General features: G+C 39.6%; 1 protein-coding gene and 2 long non-coding RNA genes across 3 annotated transcripts; 2 read left to right on the plus strand and 1 right to left on the minus strand.

Annotated features, from left to right (window-relative positions):
• The first annotated feature begins 4921 nt into the window (after positions 1-4921).
• Positions 4922-16733, plus strand: LOC149190993 (uncharacterized). The gene is made up of 3 exons (XR_016256555.1): positions 4922-5002; positions 16313-16499; positions 16604-16733. It is a non-coding gene; the product is annotated as an uncharacterized LOC149190993 (long non-coding RNA).
• Positions 7180-7832, minus strand: LOC149190994 (uncharacterized). Its single transcript, XR_016256553.1, has 3 exons — positions 7718-7832; positions 7527-7605; positions 7180-7421 (listed from the first exon to the last, which is right to left on the minus strand). It is a non-coding gene; the product is annotated as an uncharacterized LOC149190994 (long non-coding RNA).
• LOC149190995 (uncharacterized) lies at positions 7833-13974 on the plus strand. Its single transcript, XM_089410634.1, has 11 exons — positions 7833-7993; positions 8212-8224; positions 8429-8554; positions 8612-8806; positions 8897-10462; positions 10637-10702; positions 11120-11293; positions 11618-11927; positions 12039-12462; positions 13549-13669; positions 13915-13974. The coding sequence occupies exons 1-11, from the start codon at positions 7833-7835 to the stop codon at positions 13972-13974; spliced, it is 3216 nt and encodes a 1071-aa protein (XP_089266760.1).
• Positions 16734-17161: the final 428 nt, after the last annotated feature.

Consider the following 17161-nt stretch of genomic DNA (forward strand, 5'->3'; position numbering starts at 1 on the left):
TCATGCCTAACATTTGGCTTGAGAAACCACAACCCATGGGCATCTAAGCTGTCAAAATCACCTGGATATCACTCTCGTCCCAAACCACAACAACCCTTTAACATGCTTAGATTTTTCCTCATAGAGTTTCAAACCAGTGACCTGATCTTCACATCATGGAGTGCCTTAATAGTACACCCCATCACCACATGGAGCATGTGATAAATCTCCATAGTTAAAAATATTGTTTTATGTTATTAAATGTATATATGTTTAATTTATATATTTATTATTTTTATAATTAATAATATTAATTATTTTTCTTTTAGCGAATTGCAGCAAATTATATTACTTCAATAAAGGAATAAATGTCGATTACATTTAAAGTCAACTTGACCTAGGATCGGAAGTCAATAACAAAGGAGTCTATGGATCCTCAATACATCTAGAAAGTTAGGCTCATCATGACATTACAAAAAGTTTGAGGTACAAAATGGGCCTCAAAACAAAAATGTACAACCAAAATAAAATTTATAAGAGCCAATAACATTCAAGATGATTCATTATTTTTGGAGTAAAAAGTAAAAAGATTAAAAAATTTAAAAAAATATTTTTTCAACTCATATTTTTAGCTTATCTCCCTATAGTTTTACTCAAATTTTTAGCGGGAGCACTCATTGGATGAAAGATTTAATTACTCATCCAAGTAATACCCATGTTGTATAATTTCGATGGACTCTATTATACGAAAAATGTGAAATACATGAAAAATATGATTGCAATCACATTTTTCATGTATTTCTCATTTTTTGTGTAGCGAGGTCCATCAAATGTATGTAACATGGGTACTCCGTGGATGAAGAATTAATTTATGCGTCTAATGAGTGCTCCCGCTAAAAACTTGAGTAAAACTGTAGGAAGATAAGTTGAAAATACGAGTTGAAAAGATAGTATTCTTTTTTCCCTCTAAAATTTGATGATGTAATCTAATATTATTTTATTATTTCCACTATTATTTTATAATATTCTTTAGGAGATCTATTTTTGACCTCAAAATTTCTCTAAATATAACAATATAGCTAGGATCCGCATAGCAAACATAGACCCATTTCCAAACTCCATGGAGGAAAAAAAGACAAAAAAATAACAACTTAACATAATTACCAAACATGGCATGAACCAAATACGATTGAAGAAGAACGGATCCAAGAGAATTTCCATAAACCTTACAACCCATATCCATAGACAATACCATAGCAACAATTATTTTCCAAAGAGGAAAGGTACAAGCCTCAAATGACATAATGCACCAGTCATGAACATCTTTAGCCAAAAAAGCAAAGGTCAATCAATATTTTCTCTTTTGAATGCTAAGGAAGTAAAGAAAACCATTACGAAAGGTAAGCAAAGAGTTATCAAGGAAAAAAAGTTGTAACAAACTTCTTATAGCAAAAACCACACATAGTAGTGAGCTTCAAACCCTTACATTCATCAAAACAATTGTTGTCATATATAGCCATCGAACACCACAAATCCCAATGTTTGAGAGAAAGAAAACCATTAGCGTGACTGAAACAAGTGTTTCCCTCAAAAGGAAAAATTGAGATACCAGATTTTCAATGTTGATAAGAGGAGATGATGTTATAGTCTTGTAGTATTTCTAACTGGTGCATCAATAGGATCCTCAATAGGGTTTGTGAGATCCCTTGCGGTCGAGTCCTTCACCAAGAAACTCTCCACTCGACCTATACGAGAATCAATATTACCAACACAAAACTTGATCTTCCTTAGCATCCACTTAATATCTTCCAACACAGAAAACACGTTATAATTATCAACTTGCTTTTCCTTGAAAATTAAATGAAGCAATGTATCCATTTTTTGATGTAGGGAGAGGGAATACAAGAAATTCAATCTTTGCTTTCAGAAATGACCCAGATTCGGGACCCAGTTCAACCCATCACCCATAATTTATGAAGTATAGTGATAAGGCCTATTCCCCAATTCATGGGATTCCAAAACCATAATTTTGTTTCAAACTTTAGGAGCGATAGAATCAAAGAAAGCTTCCATTGTGTTAAAGGAAAACGACTGAGAGAGTTGAACACCAACGTTTCTTACACCACCTTATCTAATCACCATTTGTTGATGACGAGGCATAATGGAAGCAACAAGATAATAATGCAAACAACCGATAAGAGAACCATGACCAAAAAAGAAAGCAAATGGAAAGACCAGTGCCCCTTCGAAACTAAACCAAAAGACAACTAGGTCTTCCCCCAATCTCCACGCTAGAGGACAAAATTCAATGAGGTTTTGAAATTCAATACACTGTAAAGACATGGGACACCACAACCTCCAACACCATACCAACCTATGGTGACTGAAAATACCCAACAAGACAAGAAGAAAGTTCTGCACACCAAGAGAAAATGACAAGGTGTTTCCAGAAGTAAAACAATAATTAAGCTTTTCTATCAACCTAAGTGAACCCAAATTTAGAAGAGCATAGAACTCTAGGGTCAGAAACCAGAAAGGGTGAAACAAAAACTTGAATAAATACTGATTTTCCACTAATAGAAGAAGGCTCCCCTCAATGTCAAAGTCAAACTGAAAAATGACGTTGATACCAACATCCATAAACAAGAACTCGACAAGGATATAAAATATCTCTATATTCAATGTCCAAAGAGGGCAAGGTTGAATAGATGACCACCAATTCAAAAATTGACCCAAGCTCTGTAGAATATAGATACATGACGAAAAACATTAACTCCACAATCACACTTGCTTAAATTGAATCTCACACAACAACTCCACACAACCCAACTTAAACAGATAGACATGCACCTCGAATCCATTCTCACAAACCACCAGAACAAAATAATTAGAAACACAAGAAGTAGAGAAATAAACCTCACCTCTGCACCCATACATAAAGTCCCTGAACCACTACATAGAAATGATCCAACATTTATAATGAAAAAAAGTCAGATGTGAGTACCGACCCCTCTCACCTACGCCGTGGCACACCATGCACCGAATGAGAAATATACACTCAACATATCTCCCAAAAAAATATGCATACCTACCACCATTTTTCAATCCATAGCGGATTAATAGTAATAATTATCATTTAAATTAAAATTCTAATTTAATTAACTTCTGTAATTTTACAAAAATTAAATAGGTTAAGAAATAACATATCATCTATTTATTAGAGATGAATGTGCATGAGTATTTAACAACCATTTGTGATTTATATAACTGTGTTAGTTTAATTTTGTTTTCCATTTTTCAGCCTGCGGCTCCATTCACCGTTTATTCTACTCCAACGGGCCATTAACCTCCATTGAACCTGTGATTCATTCGAACGTCAGTTGAATAGGGGAAATAAATATGAAACCAAAGGCGGCCAGAGAAAATGGAGTGTCATTATAGAGAAAGGAAACGGAAAATCGTCACCTAAATTAAAATTAAAATTAAAATTATTAATAATAATACTTTTTAATAATAATAAAAATAAAATTTAATAATAATAAAAATAACGTTTATCATAATAATAAAAATAAAATTTAATAATAATAAAAATAATGTTTATCTTGGGTAGTTCAAGTAGTGATGATTGTTGTGTTGCTCTTCTTTAACCAAGTAAATAATAAATATATAAACACGAAAATAAAAAATTCTTACCAAATTAATAATAATAATAATAATAAAAACATTCAAAATTAAAATTTCAGTTAAATAATCAATTTATAAAGTTATTTCCGTCCATTTACTTTCGTACTATAAATTTCTAGAAGCCCTGTTCTGAAATAGGACGCCTCTCTCGGCATAAAGATGTGGTTAACCGTAAGCCTGCCATGGCCATTCCGTCTCCGTTGTCTGTATCTCTGACAAAGTTGGTGCGTATTTGATGCCTGCCATTGTCCAGCTTAAACCTGGACGAAGATCCTCTATTTCTCAGTCTCGGTTGCCAACAAATAGACGCGAGTCGCACTTGAGGTACGACGAATATGAGAGTGGGAGGCTGGCAGCCCATCTTCAGTCTTGCAACAGGTGGATTGGAACCCTGGATACCAACGAAGTGCTCGAGTTGCCTCAGCACGACGATTACTAATGTGGGTCCGAGCGGTGTAGTGCTTGTAGCCAGTTAGGGAATCATCGCAGGAAAACGACAACCACTAGTGAAGACTGAGACAACTACTCGGCAATTTATATTTAAATTGTAATCTCTTCGGAATTTGCTGACATTAATAAACATTAAAAAATGATGATGTACCTTTCGAGTCGCATTATCATTATCCACAAAATTGGAAAGGTTACTGCAACTTCAGAAAAGTGGTTCGAAAAGATAAGCAATTCGAATGTCCATTATCCAAATTTCCAAGAATCGGCGGAGGGGTGCGGTCGAAGGGATCAGCCGTCGGGAGCCGATTAAAGACACGTGGGTTGTCAACCTACCTGCCATGGAAGAACCCACTCGACCGAGAGCCGGCAGAAATGGGGCCGTACAAGTAGGGAAAACGCGAGCCCCCCCTTGAAAGTCACTCGCAGGAAGTGGTGATTATCCACTCGCTAACTTATTCCTTAAATCGGCGGGGGTCGGGGATGGACCACGGCATATTGGCGACCCGATATGCTTTTAAGATGCGAATATTCTGGGTCCGGGACACACGTTGTGCCTCTGTGTTGCTCCTCACTAATGCGGTATATCTTCGTATTATTTAATTTTCTTACTAAACCGAAAAATTGTAAAGTTTATTGTGTGGTCAAATAGACCGCTTTCCTCATGTCTGCCCTTAATGATATTGTCGCGGGGTAGCAGATACACTAGTTATATTCTGAGCGTTACAGCCCTCGGAATATGCCCAAGGGATGCCAATGGGATACCCACCAGACATGTTCAGGCAGCTCTGGTAATCCCTATATACGCGATGTCTGGATTCGTTCTGATTGCAGGTGGGGCGGTGTCTCCACGGGACCTGCGGATCAAACTCTGTGGAGGATTCCAAGGGAGGTAATCTCTTTATCAGTTTGTTGGAATATTTGTTACATGGGAGACTTAATTTCAGTATATGTTGTTCCCATATATTTGTATCTAGGATACTTAGGAGGATATGGTCTGATAGTTGGGTGGGGTTTGATCCTTACAGGATTTTTGGTCTAATTTTGGGCAAAGATTATATACGGCTGAGAACTATTCCAGAGATAATTTCTTAATTTCTTCAATTCCGAAAAAAAAAATGGAAAAAAAAATGTATTTAATCTGCTGTCTAATAGTCCAATATGGAGATTTTCTATGGTTCCGACTCTTCTGGAATGGTCATTGTGCAGATTTGGTCTGACCTATTGTAATGACCCTGGTAACTTGTAAATCTGGATAATTACTATGGTAAAAAGTGTTGAGTGGTTACTCATGACTTGGAATGACATTATTCATAAAGAAAGTTAATATTTAAATTATTTTTAAATTACATGGATATGTTCTTGAAAATGCTGGCAGCCTCCTGAAGGAGGATTTCTATTTTTAGTGAATCAGTTATAAAACTGATGCAACTGCTTCTCACCCAGGGAAAAAGTTCTGGGAAGGAAAAGTCTCTGGGTTGTTGATGAACAAGCAGAGAGAAGAATTCCAAGAGAGCAGAGTGAGAAAAAGAGGTTAAGTCTGGTGATGACCAGATAACCTAGCACAGTGGTGCAAGGGTCTTGTTGAGGGCTGCAGGCCTGCAAGACGGCTCGGGGGGAGAATCCAACAGCAGTGGATCTCAAGGTTGGGAGGATAAGAGCAAAAACATTGCAGGTGACTTCTGTGAATAAGAACATCAGTAGCGGGATTAACCAGGTACGCATCTTCTAATCCAATTATTGATTAGGAATAAGTATTAAGGTGTACAAAAGATTCATAATGAACAAGTACAGGTATTGAAGCGTACAGGTAGAGCAGAAGTTGTATTATTTCCTTAAGTTATAGTGATGGGTAACTAGGTAATGCTTATAGTCTTTAAACTGTTGTGAATGAAAAGTGTAACTGTAGCGGCCACTGTAAACTGTATTTATTTAAGGGTTACATAGTTATTCTGCGCTCAGAATAGAGACAATCCGAGAGCTGTTGGGGTAGTTTGGGAGACTGTGTCAATTAACAAGTAAGGAAGCCTGAGTATCAACCGAATAGAAAACCTTAAAGAACACAGACCTGGAGGGAAGGGTCTGGAAATACTGGAAGAAATAAGCTAGTTAACTACAGTAATCTAGCACAGACTCGGTGCTTGCAAGTAAGCAACATCATTATACAAACTCGTGTATAACTGCGAATTAAACTGTATAGAAATATTCATTATGATAACACTGTGTAAAGCTAAATAGAAAGATGTGAACGAGATGTGATGTATACGAACAGTAAAGTATGAGCCAACGCTGCCGGAGCAGAAATATCATGTTCTACTAGCAACTATATAAAATATCCTGTAAAACTAACAACTGTGTAGTGGAATATTACTCTGGAACGATGCTGTGAAAAGAAGCATCATACAGATCAAACAGTGGTGCTCGCCAAACCGTAACCATAGAAACAGAATAAGTTACATGCACATATAACAGAGTCAAGTACCTGAACATATTGTATAACGAAACCCTCACATAATGTTGAACTAAGGCAGCACAGTAAGAACATAATGGATTAATAACTATGTGCTAACCCAGCAGTGGGTTACCATATCAGATGTTCGCGGAAGGGCGGCCTCTGCACCCATATAACGAGTACAGGGCTCACCCAAATCGCATGTATATATATATATATATATATATATATATATATATATATCAAGACTGTGAATAGAGCATGTTAATATAAAGACTGTGAACAGAACATGTTAAATATAAAGACGGTGAACCGGGCATACATATATATATAAAGAATAGGAACAGGTATTCGAAGAAATATTGCATGTGAAACCCTCAATGGGTAAACCATAGTAAGCCGTATGACAACGAACCACAAAAACTATGTAGTCATGGATTAGATAGAAAACGAACATACAGCGAGGCACGATACATATAAACCTCATTTACACCGGCAATGGAAGAACGAAATGATATTTAGCCTCTATTGATAGAATATGTGAATAGAAACTGTATTTATTAAGAAACTGTGGAAACACCCCTGTAGCCGTGAGAGGTCCTGACAGGGTAAAATGCGGAAGCTGCAAGTAATACAACTATTAAATAACAGAACTACATATAACATTACATCTCTGTCAACGGCTCGGAAGAGCGTTCAGATATACAAACATTAACAGTCGAACTTGAGACCCTAACTGTTCAATACATAGACACATAAATGAAGGGCGTAACGCCATAACCCTAAGGTCTCATGCGGATCAAACAGGCATAAAGAGACCGCCTGCTAAGCGCACAAGAGGTTGGACATGGTGTTGGACCTGAGACATTAGGCATAAAACATAAGCCCTGTCTCAGCCAGAGTCATCGCACATCAACACAGTAAAACCGTAACAAAGATAAAGTATATAGTGGAGTAAGCTTACCTGTAAATGCGCGTTATCCAAACCCTCCGGCACGCTGTGGAGACCATCTATGGACAGCATCCGACCTGTGTACATCCGTCTGTCAACAAAGACCACAGTCAGGGTATGACGAGGGTTCCAAGCTTATATACAAAACTGACTGGTTAGCTATGAAACTTAAACATCAAATAGTCAGTGGAGTGAACCTTTACCTGGCAGGAGGATGCAAACCGGAGGAGTTGCAGAGGAACTTGACGAAGGAGTGGAGGAGCTCAGCTGCTGCAATGGGCGCAAATGAACCCAGTCCGATGATCCCGGTGGTTAAATATGGATCGACAAACACTAAACAAAGCTGAGCCGTCCGATGATAAGGAGGGATCACCATCGTTGATGTTGGCGGGATCGATTGGCGCGAACCCCAGAGCAGGTCAACCCTCCACAGGACACGTGACAGCACGTGAAGATGAGCCATCTGGCCATGGAGAGGGGTGAGTTGGCTCCTTCGTATTCCATGTGGCGCTTCACATTTATATCACAGAGGTATGACAGCTCATGGCTCGCAAACAAACGTATATTGCATCAAACCTTAGTAAAGCGGAAAAAATCCATAATCGATGGGTATGATAAATATTAAGGTCTTAAACATAGATTGCCCACCTTGGGTTTGAACCAGATGTTAAATCAATTGCCATGTATATACCTGTAGATACTGCGTGAAGGTCTGGCGGGAATTCCCACATGGGTAAACATATATTTACGGGGTGTGGTCATAGGTGAGCCCACCATATATATTTTTTTTTTATTATTATTAATTATGTTAAGACAATGAGGTCGTGACAATGTGGTATCAGAGCCAAGTTTCAAAACTGTGGCCTCTGGAACAGCAAAGATTATCTTATAATGTATATATAAAAACAATGCAGCTAATTGCCTTTCTTGTGTACCAATTAGGAGAACCATACAGAGACAGCTACCTGCTAGCAGCTAATAGCAAGATGGAGGAAATGCCGGGAGCTGGCGGCATCCCTCAAGAAAATGCTGAGCTGTGGGTACAGCTTGGTGCTGAGACACGCAGTACCAATCTGGCGATACTGCAAACTGTCCAGGAGCTGAAAGGTGAGATGGCGCGTCTGCGAGAGGACAATGCGCGATTAACAATGGAACAAGAAAGAATACTGAAAAGCTTGTCAGATAAACAAAATCCACCCTTAGCCAACCCCAGTGCAGAACAGCAAAGGGGCACTAAGGAACGGGATTACGCACCCGAGCTTTCAGAAGAACAGGAAGACCATTCTGATAATGTACAAGAGCAGCAAACCTCCAAGAGACAGAAAGTGGAATTACAGGGAGAATTCCGAAAAATCAAACCTCCACTTTTCGATGGAGAGCAGGAAGAAGCAGCAGAAGCCTGGTTGATTAATATTAACAAATATTTTCAACTTTACGAATATGACCAAAATCTGAAGGCGCGGCTGGCCATTTTCCAGTTGCAGGGCAAAGCCACCTTGTGGTGGGAAGAGATTAAAATTGTGAAGGGAGTAAGTGAGCAAAGCATAACCTGGGAAAAATTTCAGAAATACTTTAAGGAGAGATATTTAACTGAGCGCTTTTATGATGAGAAGGCGCGAGAATTCCATGACTTACGGCTAGGACAGCAGTCCATGGATGAATTCATAAATCGCTTCACTTCTCTGCTTCGTTATGTGCCATACATAAAAGAGGAGAAGGCCAAGGTGCAGAGGTTCGTGAGTAGCCTACCAGCTTACATAAGGGAACGGATTGAGTTTGACAACCCCCGAACTATGGATGAGGCAATTCGTAAGGCTAGAATTTGTTACCAGCAGAACAAACAAAAAGGAGACATTCCAAACAAGAGATGGAATGAAAGAAAAGGAAACAGAATTGCTGGAAATAACAAAGGCAGCCGTGGAAATGGCGGTAAGAGTGCTGGAAAGGGGCAGTTTAACAGAAACACAAATAAGGGTACCTTCCGGGCTAAGCCAAGCGAGAGCAGGATCAACGAACCACCTGCTAGATCAGAGATTGAGGGAACCAGACCTCCAGTTCAGTGCTGGGGGTGTGGAGGGCCGCATTACGTTAAGAATTGTCCACAGCGTAAAGGAACTGATCAAATATCTCAAATCCATGAAGCCTCAACTGTTGGAGATGTGGCGCGCAGCGTGCCAAGAATTAACGCAACCTTAGAGGACCGGCAAGCGGAGTACCAGCCATCCATGGTGGAATTCGAAGGTAAGATTTCAAACCTTTCTGTAGCTATACTTATTGATCCAAGAGCTACGTTAAGTTATGTTAGTCCAAAAGTAGTGGAACATTGTAAGCTATCATCGGAAAGGTTCAAAAACCCATGGTTGGTCCAGTTGGCTACGGGAGCCAAAAGACGGGTTTTAGCTAAAATTAATAACTGTTCTTTCAGCATAGCTGGACAATTCGTAACAACAGACCTGAATGTACTCCCATTAGGCTCTTATGACATCCTTATTGGTATGGATTGGCTGGAAAAGCACTGGTCATTGGTGAATTGCAAAACCAAGACTATATATTACAAGGATGATGTGGGGCAGCAGCAGGAATTGCAGGGAATTAAACATCCTGTCCAGATTCGACCTATCCCTGCGACTCAGTTAGCTAAGTGTATTAGGAAGAAATGTCAGATTTATGCCATACAAGTGGGTTACGCAAACCAGAAAGACAAGATGTCCGCATTAAGCAATATTCCAGTGGTACAGGAATTTACAGATGTGTTTCCTGAAGAGGTACCGGGACTGCCTCCAAAGAGGGACATAGACTTCACTATAGAGCTAGTACCGGGGGCAGCACCAGTATCGCAGGCACCATACCGAATGAGCGTACCAGAGCTAACAGAGTTGAAAATGCAGCTCCAAGAGCTGTTGGATAAAGAGTACATTCGTCCCAGCGTATCACCCTGGGGAGCTCCGGTATTATTTGTGAAGAAGAAGGATGGAACCCTTCGCATGTGCATAGATTATCGGCAGCTGAATAAACTCACGGTCAAAAACAAGTACCCCTTACCCAGGATAGATGAACTCTTTGATCAAGTAAAAGGGGCCAAAGTGTTTTCCAAGATTGATCTGCGATCTGGTTATCATCAGATCAGGATTAAAGATGAGGACATCGCCAAAACTGCTTTCAGGACACGCTATGGCCACTACGAATTTGTAGTGCTACCGTTTGGTTTGACTAATGCACCTGCCACCTTTATGTGTATGATGAACAGCGTGTTCCATCGGTTTTTGGACAAATTTGTGCTGATATTTATTGACGATATTTTGATATACTCTCGCTCCCAGCAAGAGCATGAAGAGCATCTTAGGCTGGTGTTACAGACTCTTCGAGAACATCAGCTATACGCTAAATTCAGCAAATGCGATTTCTTCAAGGAGGAAATTCAGTATTTGGGACACGTAATTACTAAAGAAGGAATTGCTGTAGATCCAGAGAAGATAAAAACCATTATGGAATGGCCCATACCCAAAGATGTTGCTGATATCAAGTCCTTCATGGGATTAGCTGGTTACTACCGGAGGTTTGTGGAAGGTTTCTCTAGGATAGCCTATCCTATCACCTCATTGCAGAAAAAGGGGAAAGTGTTTAGGTGGACACCGGAATGCCAGCAGAGCTTTGATCGCCTGAAGCACTTACTCACCACGGCACCCATTTTGAGTATAGCTGATCCTAACAAGGATTATGTGGTATGCACCGATGCAAGCAAGGAGGGTGTGGGAGGGGTTTTAACGCAGGAAGGAAAGGTAATAGCGTATGAGTCAAGGAAACTAAAGGAGCATGAACAAAAATATTCTGCTTATGATCTGGAATTAACAGCCGTTATTCATGTGCTGAAAATGTGGCGGCATTACCTCCTAGGGAGGAAATTTCTGTTGTTAACAGATCACCACAGCTTGACACATTATTTCAGCCAACCTATCCTGAATGCAAGGCAAGGCCGATGGACAGATTTCCTAAGTGGGTTTGATTTCGAAATAAAACATTTAAAAGGCAAGGAAAACAGAGTGGCTGATGCATTAAGTCGGAAGGTTCACTGTTTATGTGAACTTTCAGTCAGCAAATGGCAGAGTTCGCTAATTGAGCAAATAAAAACAGCAGCTGGTCTTGACTCTGAATACCAGCATTTAAAACAGCAAGTACAACAATCTGATAAGGAAAAATTACAGCAAGGATATACGCTAAATAGTGCTGGAATGTTGTGTTTTAATAAGAAAATGTATGTACCTGATGTAAAATATCTTAGAAGGCTGGTTCTGGATGAGTTTCATATCAGCCATTACACTGGTCATCCTGGGTACCAAAAGATGATCACTGCGCTTAAGAAGGAATACTATTGGCCAGGAATGAAGAAACAAGTGGTGGAGTACTTGGCACGATGTTTGGAATGCCAGCAAATAAAGGCAGAACATCAGCATCCCGCTGGACTGCTACAGCCTTTGCCCATTCCAGAGTGGAAATGGGAAACCATTTCCATGGATTTCATAACAGGGTTGCCCCGAACAAAGAAAGGCAACGACTCTATCATGGTAGTGGTTGATAAGTTAAGTAAAGCAGCGCACTTTATTCCTGTGCAGTCCACCTACAAGGCGGTGCAGATTGCTCATCTCTTCATGCAAAATGTGTTCCGATTGCATGGGTTACCAAAGGTAATTATATCAGATCGCGATGTGAAATTCACCTCTACCTTTTGGAGGACATTGTTTGCCGAGTTGGGTACTCAGCTGAACTTCAGTACAGCTTATCACCCGCAGACCGATGGTCAAACCGAGCGAGTGAATCAAGTGCTGGAAGATATGTTGAGAGCATATGTAATGCTGAAACCAGGTCAATGGGAAGAATATTTACATCTGGTCGAATTTGCGTATAATAACGGATATCACACTTCGACTCAGCTAAGTCCCTTTGAGGTCCTGTATGGACGAAAGTGTCGCACACCCTCAAGTTGGGGTGGACCGGAAGACAAGCTGAATTTGGGTCCGGAAATGCTTAAAGACATGGAAGACATGGTAAGAAAGGTGCGTGCAAACTTAAAAGCTGCACAAGATAAACAGAAAAGCTTTGCGGACAGGAAAAGAAGATTCACGGAATACAAAGTTGGCGACCATGTGTTTGTGAGGATACAAACCAGAAGGAGCGCCCTGCAGTGGAGTGGGTGCGCCAAGCTGGCTCCTCGATACTTTGGACCTTTCCAGATCTTGGCTAGAGTGGGGCCAGTGGCCTACCAACTTGCCATGCCAAGTCACATTAGGATTCATAATGTGTTCCACGTGTCTGTCCTAAAGAAATATGTATATGATTCTAAACATGTCATTCGATGGCAAGATGTGCGGGTAAGAATTAATCCGGTTGTTTGATTAAGTAGCCTTATTTTTTAAGGAACTGATTAAAGGTATTGGTGGTTTGCAGGTCGAACCGGAAGGCGAGGTCCTGGTCGAACCACAGAGCATTCTCGACCGGAGAGAAGTGCGGCTGCGGAAACGGGTTATTACCCAAGTTAGAGTGCTGTGGCAGCACTATGGGCCTGAGGAGGCTACATGGGAAGACGAGGAATTCATTAGAAAAACTTATCCACATTTATTTAATGAGAGTAGACATTGGGACGATGTCCAATCTTAGGGGGGAAAGATGTAATGACCCTGGTAACTTGTAAATCTGGATAATTACTGTGGTAAAAGGTGTTGAGTGGTTACTCATGACTTGGAATGACATTATTCATAAAGAAAGTTAATATTTAAATTATTTTTAAATTACATGGATATGTTCTTGAAAATGCTGGCAGCCTCCTGAAGGAGGATTTCTATTTTTAGTGAATCAGTTATAAAACTGATGCAACTGCTTCTCACCCAGGGAAAAAGTCCTGGGAAGGAAAAGTCTCTGGGTTGTTGATGAACAAGCAGAGAGAAGAATTCCGAGAGAGCAGAGTGAGAAAAAGAGGTTAAGTCTGGTGATGACCAGATAACCTAGCACAGTGGTGCAAGGGCCTTGTTGAGGGCTGCAGGCCTGCAAGACGGCTCGGGGGGGAGAATCCAACAGCAGTGGATCTCAAGGTTGGGAGGATAAGAGCAAAAACATTGCAGGTGACTTCTGTGAATAAGAACATCAGTAGCGGGATTAACCAGGTACGCATCTTCTAATCCAATTATTGATTAGGAATAAGTATTAAGGTGTACAAAAGATTCATAATGAACAAGTACAGGTATTGAGGCGTACAGGTAGAGCAGAAGTTGTATTATTTCCTTAAGTTATAGTGATGGGTAACTAGGTAATGCTTACAGTCTTTAAACTGTTGTGAATGAAAAGTGTAACTGTAGCGGCCACTGTAAACTGTATTTATTTAAGGGTTACATAGTTATTCTGCGCTCAGAATAGAGACAATCTGAGAGCTGTTGGGGTAGTTTGGGAGACTGTGCCAATTAACAAGTAAGGAAACCTGAGTATCAACCGAATAGAAAACCTTAAAGAACACAGACCTGGAGGGAAGGGTCTGGAAATATTGGAAGAAATAAGCTAGTTAACTACAGTAATCTAGCACAGACTCGGTGCTTGCAAGTAAGCAACATCATTATACAAACTCGTGTATAACTGCGAATTAAACTGTATAGAAATATTCATTATGATAACACTGTGTAAAGCTAAATAGAAAGATGTGAACGAGATGTGATGTATACGAACAATAAAGTATGAGCCAACGCTGCTGGAGCAGAAATATCATGTTCTACTAGCAACTATATAAAATATCCTGTAAAACTAACAACTGTGTAGTGGAATATTACTCTGGAACGATGTCATGAAAAGAAGCATCATACAGATCAAATAGTGGTGCTCACCAAACCGTAACCATAGAAACAGAATAAGTTACATGCACATATAACATAGTCAAGTACCTGAACATATTGTATAACGAAACCCTCACATAATGTTGAACTAAGGCAGCACAGTAAGAACATAATGGATTAATAACTATGTGCTAACCCATCAGAGGGTTACCATATCAGATGTTCGCGGAAGGGCGGCCTCTGCACCCATATAACGAGTACAGGGCTCACCCAAATCACATGTATATATATATATATCAAGACTGTGAACAGAGCATGTTAATATAAAGACTGTGAACAGAACATGTTAAATATAAAGACGGTGAACCGAGCATGCATATATATATAAAGAATAGGAACAGGTATTCAAAGAAATATTGCATGTGAAACCCTCAATGGGTAAACCATAGTAAGCCGTATGAAAACGAACCACAAAAACTATGTAGTCATGGATTAGATAGAAAACGAACAAACAACGAGGCACGATACATATAAACCTCATTTACACCGGCAATGGAAGAACGAAATGATATTTAGCCTCTATTGATAGAATATGTGAATAGAAACTGTATTTATTAAGAAACTGTGGAAACACCCCTGTAGTCGTGAGAGGTCCTGACAGGGTAAAATGCGGAAGCTGCAAGTAATACAACTATTAAATAACAGAACTACATATAACATTACATCTCTGTCAACGGCTCGGAAGAGCGTTCAGATATACAAACATTAACAGTCGAACTTGAGACCCTAACTGTTCAATACATAGACACATAAATGAAGGGCGTAACGCCATAACCCTAAGGTCTCATGCGGATCAAACAGACATAAAGAGACCGCCTGCTAAGCGCACAAGAGGTTGGACATGGTGTTGGACCTGAGACATTAGGCATAAAACACAAGCCCTGTCTCAGCCAGAGTCATCGCACATCAACACAGTAAAACCGTAACAAAGATAAAGTATATAGTGGAGTAAGCTTACCTGTAAATGCGCGTTATCCAAACCCTCCGGCACGCTGTGGAGACCATCTATGGACAACATCCGACCTGTGTACATCCGTCTGTCAACAAAGACCACAATCAGGGTATGACGAGGGTTCCAAGCTTATATACAAAACTGACTGGTTAGCTATGAAACTTAAACATCAAATAGTCAGTGGAGTGAACCTTTACCTGGCAGGAGGATGCAAACCGGAGGAGTTGCAGAGGAACTTGACGAAGGAGTGGAGGAGCTCAGCTGCTGCAATGGGCGCAAATGAACCCAGTCCGATGATCCCGGTGGTTAAATATGGATCGACAAACCCTAAACAAAGCTGAGCCGTCCGATGATAAGGAGGGATCACCATCGTTGATGTTGGCGGGATGGATTGGCGCGAACCCCAGAGCAGGTCAACCCTCCACAGGACACGTGATAGCACGTGAAGATGAGCCATCTGGCCACGGAGAGGGGTGAGTTGGCTCCTTCGTATTCCATGTGGCGCTTCACATTTATATCACAGAGGTATGACAGCTCATGGCCCGCAAACAAACGTATATTGCATCAAACCTTAGTAAAGCGGAAAAAATCCATAATCGATGGGTATGATAAATATTAAGGTCTTAAACATAGATTGCCCACCTTGGGTTTGAACCAGATGTTAAATCAATTGCCATGTATATACCTGTAGATACTGCGTGAAGGTCTGGCGGGAATTCCCACATGGGTAAACATATATTTACGGGGTGTGGTCATAGGTGAGCCCACCATATAATTTTTTTATTTATTATTATTAATTATGTTAAGACAATGAGGTCGTGACACCTATTTCACAAGCTATACATGATGGTCATTGTGGAGATTTGGTCTGACCTATTTCACAAGTTATACATGATGTAATATTTTGTCCGTTATATATTTTATATAATGGAATCAACCTTTTTTCGCTCTGAAAAAAAGAAATTTATACGCAGATTGCAGCAGAAGATAGAAAGGTGACCCAATGAAGCTATTAGTTTCCGGATAGGAAGATCCGTGTACAGACAGTAAATCCTCTAAGCAATTTTCGATGCAGGGCAACTCTAACACTTTGGCAATGGTTATACAGTGTTCAGCTACTTACCAGTTTCAATATTATCGTATATCAAATGTGAGAAGTAGGTATACAGTTACTGCACTAAAGCTGTTCGAATTATTTGCCCTGGAATACGGAAATCATATTCGTAATCATAAGTCAAGTGAATTTGTTTCTTTTCCTTTTGCAGGAATGGAAGCAGTAGAGGAAAATACAGTTTAGTTTGCTGTGTTATTGAAGACGTTGGAGTCGGGAATTATTGGCCAACATGGGTGTCGTTTGGATGACAGGAGATGTTATTGATGATTTTGTTGCGCTTTGTAGCGGGCTTCTTAGAATGGAATAGGAGAAGGGATGTTGCAAATTTCGAATATTTTTAATAGAAGGAAAATTCAAATGTTATACTTGAAGGAGAATAGCATGGGAAATTTGAAATAATCTTTTAAATTTGTGGATAGTTTCATATCTGAATGTAAAAGAGTCTTCCCGTCGTTGGATTATAGTATTTGGCCTACTCTTAGTAGGCCTGGGTGTTTTTTTTTTTCTAACTTTTATTGTGTTGGATACAAGCTATGCCATAGAAAACAATCATGATATTTAAATAATTTTAAAATAATAATAATTTAATTCTATTTATTAATTTTAATATTTAGTTTGATTTTTTTTATATTTAAATATTAAATATTTAAAAAATCAAACTAAATATTAAAACATTGCATATTTGAAAACAAAACATTACCAACTTTTT

The sequence above is a fragment of the Pinus tabuliformis genome, chromosome 3_1 (genome assembly GCF_031772625.1).
Source record: "Pinus tabuliformis cultivar Carrire ecotype Pingquan chromosome 3_1, CPIR1, whole genome shotgun sequence".
NCBI classification, from domain to species: domain Eukaryota; kingdom Viridiplantae; phylum Streptophyta; class Pinopsida; order Pinales; family Pinaceae; genus Pinus; species Pinus tabuliformis.

Coding starts and splice junctions, on each gene's coding strand:
- LOC149190995 (XM_089410634.1), top strand. CDS start 7,833: ATGGATCGACAAACACTAAACAAAGCTGAGCCGTCCGATGATAAGGAG. Junction 8,807..8,896: donor AGGAAGACCATTCTGATAAT/GTACAAGAGCAG, acceptor GATGGAGAGCAG/GAAGAAGCAGCAGAAGCCTG. Junction 10,463..10,636: donor TATCACCCTGGGGAGCTCCG/GTATTATTTGTG, acceptor GGTTATCATCAG/ATCAGGATTAAAGATGAGGA.